General features: G+C 33.7%; 1 protein-coding gene across 8 annotated transcripts in view; it reads right to left on the bottom strand.

Annotated features, from left to right (window-relative positions):
- The window catches only part of PTPRC (protein tyrosine phosphatase receptor type C), a 125,778-nt gene extending 108,773 nt beyond the window's left edge, over window positions 1-17,005 (bottom strand). For 5 of the 8 annotated variants that reach the window (XM_072733437.1, XM_072733436.1, XM_072733440.1 and 2 more), the window contains exons 1-2: window positions 16,795-16,929; window positions 16,598-16,713 (exon numbers count right to left, since the gene is read on the bottom strand). In XM_072733437.1, coding sequence (XP_072589538.1) covers window positions 16,598-16,670 — 73 coding nt within the window. In that variant the 5' untranslated portion in view covers window positions 16,671-16,713; window positions 16,795-16,929. Of the gene's footprint in view, window positions 1-16,597; window positions 16,714-16,794 lie in introns of all 8 variants that reach the window. The other 3 variants (XM_072733438.1, XM_026017983.2, XM_072733435.1) reach the window with 3 other exon arrangements.
- Between the last annotated feature and the right edge of the window lie 1,448 nt (window positions 17,006-18,453).

Here is an 18,453-nt window from a genome sequence, read left to right as displayed (position 1 = left end):
TGATTTCAAATAAATTAGTGTTTCTAAAGGAAGGTGGTGAGGGCTGGAAATTTTGTCTTCAAGGGACATTGATGGAGACATGTTTTGTTGGTTGTCATGACTGTTGCAGGAAGAGAGAAAGGAGGTGAGGTACTGCATCCAGTTGCAAGGCCAGGGATACTGCAAAACATCCTCAGGACAGCTCATTTATCCAAGCCAACATAGCAGTCCATTCAAGGCTGAGCAACTGAACTCAGCAATTCATTTCATTAAAAAAGAAACTGAGGTTTAATTAAGTTAAATAACGTATCCAACACCACATGTCAGAGTCTAAGTCTAGTGAAAAAAAATTAGCGATAGACCAAGGACTCAAGACTTGTCCCAGAAAGTCTAATCTGATACTCATTTCATTATATCAGGCAAACTTGATAAATGGGTAAAACCTCGTGATCCACTGGAGGACTGCTGGACCAATGAAGTCCCTTCATTTTTGGTAAAACATGGGACAAGTCATTAGATGTTTTTGAGTTTCAGTTTTCTATTATTTTGTAAAATAGATGAGTTACATTAGATGATTTCTAGTCTCCTTTTTCCCTAAAATTGCACTGTTGTGTAAATATTGTTGGCTTGTATTATTGTAGCCTCCAAATTTCCAAATTCTCTTCCTCTTTCTTTAAAGTTTCTTCTCTAGGAATCCAAACCCAAATACAGGCAGGAAATAACATTGCTACTTCGATAGAATCCTATGTCTTGTACAATTCTTGACTCTCAGTAAATAGTGAAGAATATAATAAAATTTAAATGCATTATCTAAAAATAAAAGGCATCTTCATTGTCTTTTGTTTTAATGTGAAGACACGTTCTTCTGGTCCTTTTATATCCTGTGTGTATATTTACTTCTTTTGAGTATATACCTGCAATACAAAGACTAAAAATAAAGAGAAAATCTGCCTCTGAATAGTAGTGTTGTTAATTAATTTACTGACTGGGTTTGACGGATATAGCCCATTGATATATTTCCTGAGATAAAAGTTCCCCAAAGTATTTATGGGTCTTTAAATTCATTCTTAGTAATTTAGATATTGTAGGCAAGAAAATTGATCAGTTTTAAATTTTTCATTTTAATACTCATGTATTTAGAGCGAGAGAGGGACCAAAGTTGCTTGTTACCTGTTGCATTTTGCAGACTGAAGAGTTCAGTAGATCAATTGCTACAATTGTAAAATAAGACAATAGATAACAAGAGAAAACGTATCCTTGTCCTCTCTTCACTGAAAACAAACTAGTACTTGTAACCTGTGTTGCCACATAACCCCTGAATCCTAATTTCAAATCCCCTTTCCTCGTAAAACAAGAGAGTGAAAATTTAGATGTCAGAGTGTTTCATTCCACTAGCTATATTGTTTTAATCAGAAGAAAATAAGATACTAAATAAAATTTAAGTAATTTTTTTTTTTCACAAAAAGAATTTTAATCCGCCCCATGTGCCATCACTATTGTTAACCTCTCGACCTTTTAACAACATGTTGGTGGATCTTAAATCAATGACCACAATAAAGGAAAATATCTGTGTTTCTAATACTTTTTTTAGACTGGCTCTTAATATTATTTTCATACATAATTAAAATGTATTTTAAAAACTAGCCAGTAAAAATTCTCTAATTGTGTGTTAAAACAATAGACATGAAAATTAGGTCAATTTTACTGACAAACATGAAGCATGTGTGTCTGATAGAGAAGATTATTAGAAAAGTCAGCGGAAGGAAATGTTTTCTTGGCCATCAAATCCAGATGTTCAGCCCATAAAATGGAAGCCTAGAATGAAGGACAAGTTATGGTATCTGATATCCTTCAGAAGTCCTACCTCAGAGAAAATTCATGCATAAGGAAAGCCAGAATTGATTTTTAAATGAATCATGCTTTACTTTTTGTTTTAAAGGAGTTATAGAAATATATTCTAAATTAAATAAGGAATAGAATAATGGATGATTTAAAATAAAGAGCACATGATTTTTTTCCAGAAACATCATTATGTATATATTTTTATTTGAAATCTAAAGGTCATAATTTAGAAAAACAAAAGTCCATGGTAAGCATTTCCTTTCATAAACTGACAAAATATATACCAGAGCAAAGATTCTACAAAACCATGGCATTGCAGATTGCACTGATTCTTTCTTCTCTTTATTCTATTAGCTCTTTAACAAATACAAATGTTTGTAGGGTAGTGTAATTACAAAATAGGAATCTACACTGACAGTGGTTTGAACATTCCATATTTCTGTACTTTGATTTAGAGTTAGGATGAGAACACTTTCTTATTTTCTTAAAATCGAGATTTCAATTTGTAAGCCAACTCTCAAAGTGAAAAACCAAAAGAGAAGCTAATTATAATAACAACTTCTACACTCCTTTATAGTTTTGCAAATGCTTAAAGAATGCAACAATCATTTTATTATTTCATTTCACCCTACTTTATTATGTGATTTCACATTCATTTTCTATGGCCACCCTTTACATAGAAATGTCAATATTAAAATTTAAGGGAATGCATTCTATTAAGGATAACCAAAAAAAGACATTTTGGACTCTGAGCATAATGCCTTTTCTTTTTCTTTTGGAAAGTTGACTAATTATGATAGATGAGAAAAATATGCACAGTTAGATTGATGTAAACAGAAAATATCTTTGGTTTTACAGTTCCCTTGAAAAATAAAATGTGGCAAAACTGGCACAAATTTTACATCTGACAACTAAAGATATTTTTATTATTCTTGTTCCCTCGTCTTTGAAGTACTCCTTATATTGTATCTGACTTGTTCCACTTCCAGAATTTTGAGGTTCTACTGGTCTTTGATCTCCTACTAGGCATTCCCAATAGTTCTTTATCGTGCCTTCTCGCTGCCCTCCACATAAAACCACCTTTTATTCTTGGAACAGGGATAATCTTTTATTTCAAAGGCCTTCATGATTTTCTGGTGTAGATCACCCTGAAAATATTTTTAATCTCCCTCTGTGTGAGAACCTCTCCTTCTTGAACCTATAGATGGGCTTGTGGGTTCCATTTGTTCTAAAGTTGCCGTGTGGTATCACAGCTCTACACATTGAAATGATACTGACTCCTTTTTTTTTTTTTTTTCAAGATGGAAAGTTATTTCCTTCATTCAAACTTTTATCCTCAAAATAGGGAGGAAAAAAAAAAAAAAACCCAAACCCAAATAGTGACATTTTCTTGCATAATTGAGCTAACACATCTTAAAATGGATGGCTGAGGTTTCCTAGGCTTTTTAGTTCCCTACTACCTACATACAGCTAGATTTCCTGCATTCCAGTAAATTATGCATGTGCCTACATGCAGGATTATCTATTTTCCACACAGTAAAATATTGTCTGCAAAAAATTGATTCACTTTCTCTCCTTCCTGGCCTCTGCCCCCCACCTCTTTCCTCTCTCCCTCTCTCCCACTCTCAAACTCTCTCTCCCTCTCGTTCTGTCTCTCACATGCTATGAAGCAGATGTGCTAAAACTATGGCTTTTTCCTTGTGAAAATGAAGTAGGACAGGAAGAGAAAGCCGCACAACTTTCTCCTGTGCTGAGCCTTTTCAATATGATTTCATTTTTGAGATCATTGTAAGCTGCCCAAACATCTGACATACCCATTTTCAACTTAAGCAAAATACCATAATAATAATACTAACAACAACAAATACCAAGAATAGTTAGATTGCTTATTCCTTTGGCCTGGCCATAATTCTGTTTTCTGCTATTCACACTAGTGACCAAGGTTTATCCGAACATTATTTAATACTCTGAACGATTGGAAACAAAATGTAGAAAGATAAAGCTCAATAACACAATACAGGCGAAGCATCCTACAGAGTAATAGGCACTTGGGAAAAGCTCATTATTACTTCCCTTTCTTCACTCCTTTCTTAGTTTTAGTATTTAAAATTAGAACAAGAAAAATTACAATTAGCTATTCCCTTTTAGGTCATGATAATCAGTAAACTATGATAAAATATCAGGAAACTGACAACTTTACTGATATTAAAGTCAAGTATAAGCTAGACTCCATAATGATTCGCATATGTATACTTAAGTTAAATGAGATCATATTTATAAAGTATTGAGCATAGTGCCTGGCACATGGTAGCACTATTTTTCTTTTTAATGAACAATTTACCTTACTAATTAATTATCATTTGGTACAAAAGTAAGTTGCTCTACAGCTATATCTCTTTTAAGAAAATCTGCCAAGGCTGAAATGAACATATTTTAACTTCAGCCTTGGCAGTTTTTCCTTGGAAATACATATATTCCCAAAAGGACAAATTTCTATTTGTAAGCTGTATAATTATCAAGGCTCTTTGGTCCTACCTAATACAAGCCTAAGTAATAACCAATTATTTTTTAAATACCTCAAAGAAATAAAAAATTTTAAATTTGATTTAGAGATAAGCCTTTTGTGTAACTGATTAGTGTTCAACAAACCCCCTAACCTGTCCATGTATTAGCTTAAATAGTACTTTTAAAGATTTCTATCAGTGTGCATCGAAACAAACCATACCACACAAGGGATTCAACATAACATTGCCTTTCCAAGACATTTTCTTTTTTTTTTTTTTTTTCCAAGACATTTTCAATTAAATTTTTAATTAATTAGTCTCTCAATATATTTTATATAGATTTTATTTTAAAAATTAGTTTAAGTCATATGTTTCTTTTTTGAATAGCCAAGCTAGCAAAGGAGATATATGTTGTACATATGCACACATACATACATATATATTTAATTCTTACAGATATTATTACAAATTATTTTCATACTTTTGTGACAGTATTAAAGTTAAGTAGGGATATTTGACAATAATTAGTACGTTCACAATCACTGTTCAATCAACTTTTCAAGAGACACGAATTCGGACTTTTATGTGAAATTAACTGGATTCTCATTATATGCCAGCAAGCATGCTAAGCCCCTTTTTCTCAACATCCAAAACAATTTTTTTTCCTTTCCCACTTTGGCTACCCCTTCTCACTTTTCTTTTCCTAGTCTCTCCTCTCAACCCCTCCAAATATGGAGTGTCCCAGGGCTCAGAATTAGGTCCTCTGACTCTAAACATTCCTTTTACAGAATCACATTCAGTCCCTTGGCTTTAAATTCCATCTGTATACAGTGACTTCCAAAGGTATGACTCCAATCTAGTCCTAATGAGCCCCACACTCTTAACTCCAATTGACTTCTAGATATCTCAAGTTGAATCTCTAATGAGAATTCAAACATTAATATGAATAAAATAGAACCCTCGACTGCCTACTCCAACTGGGGTGTTTCTCATCCTAATTGCTCAGGAGGAAAAAATGTCTTGTTCTGTATAACTTCCTATTTTTCTTCCACACAGAAGCTTCACTTGATCCAATATACATCTGTCCTTTCTTTCCACCTCCACTGCCAGCACCTAGTCCAGATACCACCCCATTTCTCTCTTCCATCAATCCAACTGGCTCCTAACTGGTCTCAAGGTTTTAATTCACTTCCAATCTATTCTCACAGCAGCCAGAGTAGTCTCTTTAACATGGAAATAAGATTAGTCATTCTCTGCTTAAAACTTCCAAATAGCTTCTTCTCTTTATACTTAAGGTAAAAATCCAAATTCTTTCCATTTTCAATAAGGCCTTATAGGACCTTCTCCTTCTACATATCTCTCCAGCTCCACCACAAACCACTTAGCTCTGACTCACCATACTGCAAGCACTTGACCTCCTTTCCTTTAGAACCCACCAAGTTTTTGGTTTTTCTGAAGAAACTTTGCACCTGCCAGTTCTCCTTTACATAAATCTTTAAACTCTTGTTAGCCAATGTTAGCAGCCTAATGACTCTACTTCTAAGAGGCCTTCTTTGATCACTGTCTAAAGAGCCAGTCACTCCCCAATTTGGCCTGTCTCCATCATGTCATACTGTTTTATTTCACAGGACTCATCAATATCTGAACCCTTCTCAGTTATTCACTTGGTTTCATCTCTTTTACTAAGATGTAAGCTTCATAAAGGTTGGTACTTCTGTTTTATTTACCACTGTGTCAGCACTTAGAATAGTTCCTAGCACATAATAGGGGTTCTATTTTTAAAATGGCTAAGTCAATGAGTAAGTTATCTCATTTAATAGCTACTGCTATAATTTCCATTGTATACATAAGGAAACTGAGGATTTAAAAGGCAATGTTTCCAATTGGAAAGCTCAGAATGGAATCCAGGCAACATTTCCAAGCCAATTTCTTAAGCATATTAAAGGTTACAGCTTGTTTGAATCCAATATTTCTAGTATTATCTCTTTAAATTATTTTTGTCAGCTCCCTGGCCCTTTTGTTTTGCATATCTACTTCCCACATATCATCACTCCCTCTCACAGTCAATACTCTGAACTGATATTCTTCTGCTTTATTTTTTCTTAGCTATTATGTATCTTGAACATACTAAAGGTTCCATCAGTAAATTTAGAAATAAAAACATGGTCACTAAAAAGACAGAAAGACTTAGGACTTATTAGGCATAAGTTAAAAATCATAGTTTTGAAACAAAAAAAAAGGGGGGGGATTTGGAAACCTGAGTCTAAGAATTTAAAGTAGAATACTTGACCTAAGTTACTTGATTGACAGCCCAAATTTATCATAGTAACCAAACAAGAAACATATTTTTTTCTTTCCTCCCCCTTGAGTTTTAGCCAACCTGTCCCTGAAGTAGAAAACCATAAGATAGCTCTACCAGATTCATTTAATATGCCTCTTGGATAACTATAAAAAGCATATCTGGTGTCTACACTTCCTGGAATAAGATGAGAACCTCATGTGTTTTCCATGATCAAAGAGTTTAACAAAGGTCAAGTTACTTCCCTTGCACTTCAAAAATTAAAAAAAAAAATATATAGATACTTTGGTAAATTATTCAATGGCTTTCACTTTATGTAATATCAAAAACAAATTAGGTTGGGGAAAATCCATTCTTTCCATCATATCACCCACCTCCAGACAGACTCAGTGGTGTACCTTCTTAAGCTCTATTTCAAGATGATGGCAACATTACTTTTGCATTATTAACGCAGCATCAATATTCATAGTAAATACAAATTAATCAAAGATGTCCTTTGTCTTTTATGAGACAAAATCTTAGCTTAGATCTTGCTAAAGATATGAAAGTGATTGGGTGCCCAAAGTTTCACCTACATAGCTAAATCAGGTGCATTGGGCTGAAATGTATGTTTCACACAAATGACCTCTGAGACACTACCAATCACCTTTCATCTTGGTGTGATTTGTGTATCATCAAGTAGTCATGTCCTCATTTACCTGGTTACTAGGCTAATGACTAACCAGGCTGAGTAATCCAGTGTAAAAAAAAAAAATGGACCCAGAATCAGACTGACCCAGGATGAAATATCAGCCTTTATTAACCAATGACCTTGGAAAATTAATATGAAAGATCGTTGAAAAAATGTAAGGATTAGTTTGCATGCTGTGTATGTGTGTATGTTTTAACATGTCTCTCCAAATGAAGCTTTAATTTTCAGCTTAAATCACAAAAAACAAACAAACAAACCAAAGGGAATTGGAACGCTTGGCTAGTTCCTCTTTGCATGTACCACCTTTATTTATTAAATATCTAATAATAATCTACGCAACTCAATGGCAGCTTCAGAACTTCTATAACTGAAGGCATGAAGAAGAAATCTAGTTGGAACAGGGGCCTAGATGTTGTTTGGCAAGAACAGAGTTTTTACTAAAATGGTATATTATATGTAGATTTTAAAAATAACAATTTTTAATCCAAATTTATAAAAGATGGAGAACATAATTAATGATCTGCTGCAAGGTATATTATTACTTTGATGAGAAAGCTTATGGAGAATTTGGAAGATTTAAAACCCCATCTCCAAGCAGCCACTACCATGATGAGAGGCTAGGCATAGAGTATGATATTCCCAGCTGAAGATACAGGGAAAGCACTCATAAAATATTTGTTCATGAATTGAATTAATGAATAAATAAACAGATTTAGCTAGACTGGTGAAATAAATATTCAGAATGATTTTAGTGATGGGTTTTGAGAATCTGGGAGATTTTAATTTTTCTTATTTATTCATTTCTGTATCTCTCAAGTTGCCTAGAATAATCATGGTATACTTAGAAAAAAATGGGATATGCAATTTAACATATAGCACATAATCAAAACAGAGATAGAAACCAAGAGAAAAAATGTGAGCGAGGATTTTAAGTAATTTTTTCTTCCTCCTATTTCCTGAGCTTTCCTATCATATAGAAACTTTACCATAAATAATTTGCTGAAATAACAACAACAAAAGGACAGATTTAAAATTGTTTTTATAAGTTGTTAAGTACTTTCTATATACAGGGTTAGACTATACAGACAACTATCCATCCATTTAACAAATAAGTTCCAAGGACCCACGGGTACTTCTCTACCTATTGATAAATAAAGCAGAGACCCAATGATAATCTACATAAGCTCACCAGCTACTATGAAAGACACTCAAATAAAAAACTCTCCAAGAGGATTATTCATGGGATCATCGCAGCAGACAAACACCTGCCTATGTGTGAAAGGACTGGAAGAGCAAGGAATATCCAAGAGGGTTGCCCAGCGGAAGTAACAGTTGAACTAAAGTTTGAAGAGCAATTATAATTTACCCAGTTAAGAAAAATGTGGAGGGAAGAAGAAACAGCATGGCCAACAGTTTGGAGACAAGAAAACATTCTATTTTTAGGAAAAAATGCAAGTTACAAGAGGATTATACAGTTGATGTTTTTTTCTCTTCCTTATGATTTCCCTAATAACATTTCTTTTCTCTAGTTTACTTTATTGTAAGAATATAGTATATAATGCACATGATATACAAAATATGTATTAATCAATTTTTTTATATTATCATTAAGTCTTGGGTTCAAAAGTATGCTGTTAGTAGTCAAGTTTTGGAGGAATCAAAAGTTATACCATAGACTTTTGGCTGTGCAGGGCATCAGTATCCTTAACCTCCATTGTTCAAGGTTCGACTGTAGAGTACACATTGCAAAGTAGTTACAGATAAAGCTAGAAAGAAATCTGTGTGGATTAAATTAAAGTTGTGCATACCATGCTAATAACTATTTTTCCTAACGCAGAGACAAGAATAGAATGATTTGACACCTTATTTTGAGCTCACCCCCTGATGTACATTGAAAACATTAAATTTATCATCTTGATTCTTCTAATTTTTGCTATAGCAACTAGTAAGAATTTGGCATAAGGTGTGTAAGCTAATAAGAATGGCACATGAATAAGAATAAAAATACAGTTCTAGTCTATATAGCAATCTGGTAAGTACTTCTAAAGTTTCCATTGGTTACTTGAGAAATAATCAAAACCCTTAAAATCTCAAAATGAATCTTGCTTAAAGAGCTCTCAATAACAAAATGATTGTTGCTGATAGAAATTTCAACACAATATAAATTTGAAAATGTCTAACATGGCCCAATTTAAAACTTGACAGAAGTAAAAAAAAAATTGACAGAAGTAAATAATTACATTAGATCCATTACATTTTGTGTAAGATTGAAATGTAAAAAAAAAAAGAAAGAAAGGAAGGAAGGAAGGAGGAAAAGAAGGAAGGAAAGAAAGAAGGAAAAAAGAAAAAAGAAAGAAGCAATGGCTAAATTTGCACACAAGTAATGTTGTTTCTGGCTAAATAGAAGAATTAAAACATTTTTGGGAAATTTTATATTTGTATTATTTGACCAAAAAAATCACTTAGAAATATTATAACCACAAAGGAAAATTCTCAGAGGCGTAAGTCTCTAATCAGTAAAATTGGATGTGGATAAAAAATTGATTCATGAATTTAATAGTAACTATAAAAATTGAACGAAAAGTAATGCTATTGAACATAAGTTTAGTAAAATTCTCTTCATGAAAAAAATTGGTTATGATTTAATCAGGCTATATAATAATATTCAAAGAATTAACCTGGCTTAATAGATATTTTTTTTCTGTAGAAGCTGTTCTCAAGGAAAACTCATAAATGTAGGTATATTTTAATTAAATGCTTATTTTCTTAAACATCCTTGGGATCAAAATAATGGGATCAGTATATTCTCTATCCAATTGGGAGCCACTGAAGGAAGGATGTACAAAGGTAAGTTTTACCCTTTTACATCGATCCTCCTGGTGGAGGTGGGTATGGAAACTCTATGGATTGAAAGGAGGCAAGAGTGCAGGCTCTTGTTACAATAAACAATGAGAATCTTTAGCAAGTGTTGGATTTACAGACTATTTAAGAGGTAGAATCCAGAGTAGCCTGAAAATCCCTAAAACAGGGGGTGCAAAGTTAAAAGAATTCAAAGATCTATTAGGGTTTATTCCTCTGTCACATAGCCTTAAACTGTATCTCCTCCCAGTTTCTCAAAGGAAGAGATGTGATTTGGAATCATGTGTCAATGATAAAGAGCTCTGTGCTGTGATTTTATGGGATCCCATGAGTAAAAGGCACAACTTTGCGGGATATCTCATAGTTTTCAAAGCATTTTCACAAGTGTTATCACTTTTAGTGCTTAAAGCACATTATAGGTGAGGACACTGTATATCAAAGAGAAAATGATTTGAATGGAGATCATATAATTTATAGAATTCGATTTCCAAAATGCTTCTCGATCCAAATGCCATCTCCAATGCAGAATGGCACCTGACTCATTTCCTGTGATGGTTGGTATTTCTTTTATCAGTCAACAAATTACTGTTTTTTTTTCTTTAGGTGGAGGCATATAAAATATGGTGACCACACTTTATTGCTATGATATCGGCCCTTTGCTATCATCTCTTAACATCATTATTATTTATATAGGATTCTCTAGTCTATATTCATGACTATCAGGACAATTTATTGTTACTATTATTTACAATGCAGAGAATTTCTTCTTGCATATCAGTGCTTTTTGTTACGTTTGCCAGAGTAGGTGTTCATTTTCTAATACACGTGAGTGTGATGCTGAATTGCCCTTAGCTCTTGATTTGTGCTCCAGCATTAGCAGATCACCTTTTTGGAGGGCTGATGATTTTCCTGCAGTTGTTCATGTTTTGGTTGGAAGTAGTTTTTAACTATGTGAATGGCAATCATTTTCATTTGAATATCATGGCATGTAGTTATAGTTTTATCACACATGCAGTATATACAGGAGAAATTGAAGTTATAGTAAAATAACTTATTCATTTTCAGATATTTGTGGCTCATTTTTAGTAGGAAATAAACATTTACTTTTTAAACACAGTATTCTATAGCTAAGCACCATGGAAGATGTTAGTTTGTTTGAGTGGATCTTCAGTGAAGAATCTAATAAAAGTATTGATAATCTTGCTGATGATCTTTTCAGAGGTGAGTCAATTAATGATATTATGAATGCACATGGAAGGTGCTTATATGTTTCACTAACATTGGCTTTATGTTTATTTATGTCAAAATTTTATTTCTTTATCTTTTCTTATTTTTGTCATTATTCCTGAACACACAATACTCTGCTAATAGTAGCCATTCCCCAGACTCCAGGCAGACTGAAACTGAAATAGCACTTGGACATATAAAAATGAATGCATATTAAACATTTGAGGCAATGATTAGATATTTTCCCATCTAAATATTGGTTATAGCCATGTACACAAAATATGTCTATATATTTCAGTATTATGTAGAAATAGATATCACATCATATGGCTAAACAAATAGCTTAAATATTTCATTTTTTTCCTCCATCCTTCCCTAAAGAGTATTTTTCTCACATATATGAAAGTCACAGCACTAATCCATTAGTAATAGGCAAATAGTATGTAGTTAGGTATCCAGCACTGACACAGCTATTTAGACTAGACTGAAATTAAATTTAAACTGAGATTAAGTTCAATTTCCATTCCATTGTGCAAATATTTCCCTAAATTTATAAGATGACAGAAAAAGATCAACGGTATTTGGTGATGACAAATTTCTTACTCTGAACCCAGATGACTTACATATATACATGATCTGAACACAAAACCTTGTCTGTGTTAACACTCTGCTTTCACCAACAAAATTAATCAAACTAACTGTAAATCTCTGCTTTCTACCTACTCAAATTGAAATTCATTATCTTGTTATCTAGTAAGAAATGATGCCCAGACTCCCTTGCAAACGTTCTGTGTGCACACAACGCAATACGTAGAGTGAGCCCTTGAAAACAGTCCCACAGCACTACCAGTGTCCATGCCTGTACTTGCAAGGACTGGACCTGACTCTGTGTTTCATCCGCCTTTTAGATGAGTATCACCTTCCCTGCCTCATTCCTTATTTTTCTTCCTATGGTCATTTGTACCTGAAGAACAAAACGGCCCCACCAGATGAAATGCCATTAGCAAAAATGTCCAAAGAGCAGGCCAAGAAAAATTTAGGAATAACACTACTGAACTATGGATTTTTAAGAAATTAGGAAGATCTTCCAGATAAGAAGGGAAAATAGGGAGATGAAAGAAGGAAATAGCAAAATAATCAATTAAATTTTGAAAAAGGCAAAGCCCGTAGGGATCCAGATCCAAAATTATTCTATTTAATCTTGATGACATTGTCTAACTTCCTCTATCTTTCCCCTTTCTGGCTAATTTTTTCATCTCACGTTTCTCTCTTTCTCTCTCCTCTACTTCTGAATTTTTTTCATATTCTTCCTCTTTCTCTCTCATTATTATAATCTTCAGTTTTGTCAAAGAAACCCACCCATTACTTTTTTAGTGTCTGGTAAGAAATCAGATACAGATGATACAGAAAAAGTCATAAGACGTAGTTTCTTCCTTACACACAGGTTACAATGAAAGTAAACGCACTGATTGGCAAATAATAATATTAATACCACCATCAACAATAAATTGAAATAGTATGTGAAAAATGCCACAGAAGAGTGGCAAAAAGTGTGTGATTTCAGTGGAGATATTTTGTGGCATGAGTGACGGAAGGAAACATTCAACAGGAAATAGGACTTGCACAGAGCCTTCGAGGTCCTGAGGAAGTGTACAGAAGCCAAGCAGAGTGTTGAAACTGCCTACTGTGGCTTCTATTTTAATGAATCATAAAAGAAAAAAGAAAAAAAACAATCCCTGCCCAGCTCCAGGCCCAGCTCCTAGCTCATTGGTGGACTCAGTCGCTCTGGCGAGGTGTTTAGCGTAGCTACCAAAGGCAATGAGAAGCTATCGGAGGGATTTTTCTTCTCCCTTCCTTTTAGATTCTTAAGGTGTAGAGCATAGAAAGAAATGAATGAGACTTCAGTTAGATTAGGAAACTATAATAATACTCCAGGTAAAAAATGATAAAGGCATGAATTAAGATGACGTCAAGGGAGAAGAAGAAAGAAGAAAAGATTTTAGAGACTATTAAAAAGTAAAATTATAAGACTCAAGGAGCATTAAATACACTTCAGATTTTTTTCTTTTCTTTTCTTTTTTTTTTTTTTTCTTTTTTGCACCTCACAGGAATGAGTATGGAGATGAGAAACAGGATCATCAACACGTAGCAGGTAATGGTAAGGAACTCTGAGCACAGAAAACAAGAATAAAACTGTCCAAGAATTAAAGCCCATAGAACCCTGATATTTAAAAGTAGACAAATATGAAGAACCAGAAGATAGATAAGTAGATATTTGTGTGTGTGTTATATAACTCACACATAAACACTAGACTATAATGTGTGTATAGGTATATGTATATTTATATGAAGAATATAGAAATATCTATATTCCTACACTAGTTAATTGTCATCGGTGAAAGGATATCAAGTAGCCCAGAACTCAGAAAAGACCCAGCTCAAGCTAACCTCTCTGCCTCTCTACTTAGTTATATAGAACGAGACAGGAATAGGAAAGACAGACGCCCCTCCCCAAGTGCACTTTACCCTTTCTCAAACAAAATGCATTTCAAATTCTAGCAATGATAAGAATCACAGGCAGATTTTTATTAGAAAAATACTTGTAAAAGACTTATACAAAATAATGTTCACATCCCCAAATCTCTAAATTGTGGAGAATTTAGAACTTAATAAGATTGCTTGTTAAATTCAATTCACAATTTGTTTTGAAAGCCTGTGATGTGCAAGGCATAATACACGTTTGTAACATGAAATATGTCTTTAATGTATCTGGGGAAATGGAGAATATGACCAGGAAGTGAAGCTAAACTGTTATAACTCGTAACTCACACAACTCATATACTCTAGCTGGTATGTTATAGAGGGAGAGATTTGCCCGGCATTACACCTTCTTTAGAGTCAGAGAACACTTGTCTCTACCTGCATTCTCAAAACTATCATTGTCCCCTAGAATTACTTATAAATTTTCAACAAATGTTTCCAGTTATCGTGGCAAAGAGGCACAGAGCAAGGAGATTATAAGCTTTTGGGTAGAGCTCAACCCAGCATTGTTGCCATGGCAAAGTTAATTATGCCTGGCCTGCACTTGTAGTTTAGATATTAAATAACACATCTGAATTATGCATATATTTATCCATTAGTTGATGTCTCTCTACATTTGGCTCTGTGGTTTTTTTTTTTAATTCCCTTATAGTACACAATACAAACTTGATGCCCAAAAGCCTGTTATTTCCTATGATCACTAAACTCAATCTTAACATGTTAAAATCACACATGTAATCAAACTCGTTTGTTGCTAATAAGGAAAAATACATAATTTAAAATATTAACAACTTCCCAAACCATACATTGAATCACAAAATGTCTCTCAGCACGTCAAAGATGATAACTAAGATTTTTCAGACACAGATAATTAGATCTATATGTTAAACAAGATTTGCAGACACAGATAATTAGACCTATATTATTTTCTGAAAATAACTTTAAATTTCAGGAAGACTATCAATACCTTTTAGAAAAAGTAATTTGCTTTAGATATGTACATAAGCAATTGAAGTTAAGCTTGATCCTTCAAAATAAATCCACGTCTGTCTATCCACTTATTTAAGTACAAATTGTTCGGCACAATTGATTTAAAGTTTTCTAGATAATTTTATACTTTTGATCATAAATGCAAAGATATTCCTTACAGTAAAAATCCTTAATAGAGTGAGCTGAAATTTTATGATGATTTGCTCTGTGTCCTACAAAATATTTCAGTGATTCTTTGTGCTCATTTAGAAATGCTTCACAATAGTTCTTGAGGGGGAATTTTTAATCAATATTCACTCTGATTTATGAGATACACATATTGTCACCCGGTTAAAATCATTATTCGTTACAATTTGGATTTGATTATGATAACTAACTTTATAAGGAAGATAGTTTGTTAAGCATTGTTTGTACTAAGACAAAAATGCTATATTTATATCAAAAAAAAATTTAACCCATCTTTGCAGTAAAAAACAAAACAGTGTCTTATGCTACTTTCCACTCTTCTTGGTTACACAAAATATCAACGAGCAACAAGCTCAAGAGGTAGCTACTGCCCTGCCTTTCAGAGGAAAGAAGAGTGGTGGAAAGTCAAAAACAGATTTCAAAGTGAATTCCAGTAGGCGAGACTTTTAGCAAAGATTTTCTTTTTTTGTTTGACTTATTTGGAATTCCTACAAAAATGTCATTTTCAATGCCCTTTTGATAATGAAAAACAGCTTCTAGATACATCATAAGGAGTTATATTAAATACCAATTTATTAGTTACATTTAACAATCAACCGAAATGTACTCATGACTCAAACTAAAACTATTCAAGAAATGTCCATTAAAAGATAAGTATACAAAGATCTTCAATTTAAATGGAGTTCTTGAGAATCCCCATTATACTTTCCTATAGAATACAACATTTGCACGAATATTAAGAGTTTAAATATTTTTCATTAGGGCTCTGATATTTACCCATCACCCAGGAAGGGCGGTGGCCCCGTAAAAATTTCCAAAGCAAATAATCATTAAAACTATGAGGAAGAAAACCATATACTTCTTTTAAAAGACATCTGTGTTAAGAATATGCATCAAATTAATATTTTATTAAATGCCCAGATGTACAATTTTAGACTATCATATATAGCTAAGTACTCAACAAAAATATTTTAGTAGTAATCAAAATTTGAGGAAGCAAACTCCAGTTCAAAAAGAAAGAGTGGCTTACGTGCAACCAAAGCCATATTACGACTTAAAAAACAAAAAACAAAACAAAACAAAAAAAACATTTTTTTGTTAAAAGGATGAAAATTCTTTTGCTTTGTCATTAAGATTTCTTTAGGCTTTCATAAATTCACATTCATGTATCTGAGGGTTAGGCAACAGCATTACTTTTGTAATATCCTTAAACAGTTTGTAAACAAAGATACGGAGAGACAACGTCTCTTTTAAATTGTGATTTTTCTCCCCAAACATTTATGCCTTTTTAAACAGTAACAATGTATCCTCTCACATAGAGCCATGTCTCTCTGAGCTACAACAGCCTTGACCATTTTATGGTGAGCTTCCTCATTTCCAGTCACCAACACTTAACTTATTTTTTTGCCTATTTCAGACCAATGTCCAGCCACAAAGAAAAAAAAATAACTAGGGATATATAAATATGCTTGTACTTACCTGTAACAAACACTCCTGTATCCAGAAAGGCAAAGCCAAATGCCAGAAGTTTAAGCCACAAATACATGGTCATATCTGGAGATCAGCCGTATTCCTATGAAACAGCATGCGTCCTTCTGAAAAGCAAAATAATAGTTATCTCTGCAAAAGGTTTTCTTTGTGAAACTGAATCAAAAATAAAAGAAATGAATGCATACTCTTTGCTGTTGTCTTATCAGAGAGGGAGCAATTTCCTCCTCTGCTAACCCTAAGGACAAACCACTTTGCTAGCTACACAAACTGCTAGGTAGTGATGTCAGATTCGGTTTTACTAACTTCTCCAAAAATACTGTAAAGGATCTTCTTTGCAGGAAGTCAAGAAAGTTGTTCAAAGTCAGTGCAAAAGCCTCCTACTTCCTTAATTCAAGTAATTAGACCAAGTTAGTAGGCCTTTTAAACGATTTTTTTCCTTCAGGGAAGATGTTTTTTAAGTCTCCAAATAATACACCCTTATAATATTCATTGCAGCTTTTAAAAAAATCATATCCCCACCCCCCAAATAATCAATAATTCTCTTACCTAAGAGAGGATAAAACAGATTCAGGGGAAGGATGACAAAATGGGGGTTGGCAAGATGACATACTGATTGAATCAGTAGAAACTACCTGTATTTGTTTCAACAACCAAAACAACAACAACAAAAAAGCACAATTACCTATCTGGTTATTTTTTTGCAACCTGTATCATTCACTAGGAAGACACTCAACCCCCCACCAATAGTCAAACCCATTTTCCTCTGCAAAAGCACTCTCAGGAAGCTGAACAGCTTTGCCCCAAATCTTCCACAGATACCCTGGTGGGGCTAGCAATGGGATCAGAGTCACATCTAGAGCAGCAAATCCTGCTTCGAAAAAAGAATGCTTCTGTGACCTGAGGTCTCCTTGGTGCTATTGGTGAGGGAAAGAAGGCCAATGGATTGAGAACTGGTTTTTGTGTTGTTGTTTTTTTTTTTAATAAAAGCTAACATTTTCTCCCCACACCCCCCCAGTGACATACTCCCAATCTTTTTGATTAAAAGACAGCAGGTTAAAATATGGCACTTTTCATGATTCTGATGGTGTTGTTAGCAAGTCCCTTGATTGGGAAAATGGTGCTGGCACAAAGCTACTAGGAATTCAGTCATACAATTAAACCAATTGGCATCATTATCACAGTGTCCAATTCATTTTAAGAGAATAGTGCACCTGTACAAAGACACTATTATTTGAGGCACCTACGATACTTAAGAGACTTGCAGACAAACCGAATCCTTGCAGTAACTCGACGATCCTGGGTTAGAAACCTACTACTGCAGGGTTCTTGTGTTTCAGGGAATAGATCTTTTCATATTTATAAGCTTACTGTCTTACTCTGTCACTGACTACTGGGAACCCAGAGCCCAATTTGCACACCTTCCTTTGAGCAAATGAAAATGGTCCCACGTCTGAAATTCTGAATAATGACATTGTAATGAGATTTTGGGGGGTACGATTTTGATTTTATTATGATTATTACCACAGCTAAGTTACTGGGCTGTTGCTAAGTCCGGGAATATGCTTAGCCCTTGAATTGTGTGTTCTAATTTGTACAATAATGCGTAAGACGGACCGTGGTGTTATTCCCCATCTTACCTATAAAGGTCAGAGGGCTTAGGTGCTATGCCTAAGTTCTCAGAGCTAAGAAGTAGACCGGTTATGTTTCAAATCAGCTCCAACTTTCATGTCACTTTCCTTTCTTGCTTTACTAACCTTCTTCATTTTTCTCACTTCTTTCCCTAATCTTTCTTATATGTATTTAAAAAAATTTTAATCCCTAAAAGATAGAATATTGATTCCATA

Source organism: Vulpes vulpes, chromosome 13 (genome assembly GCF_048418805.1).
Source record: "Vulpes vulpes isolate BD-2025 chromosome 13, VulVul3, whole genome shotgun sequence".
Classification (NCBI taxonomy): Eukaryota; Metazoa; Chordata; class Mammalia; order Carnivora; family Canidae; genus Vulpes; species Vulpes vulpes.
The sequence above is the reverse complement of the archived record's forward strand: the minus strand, read 5'-3'. Positions and strand labels throughout refer to the sequence as shown.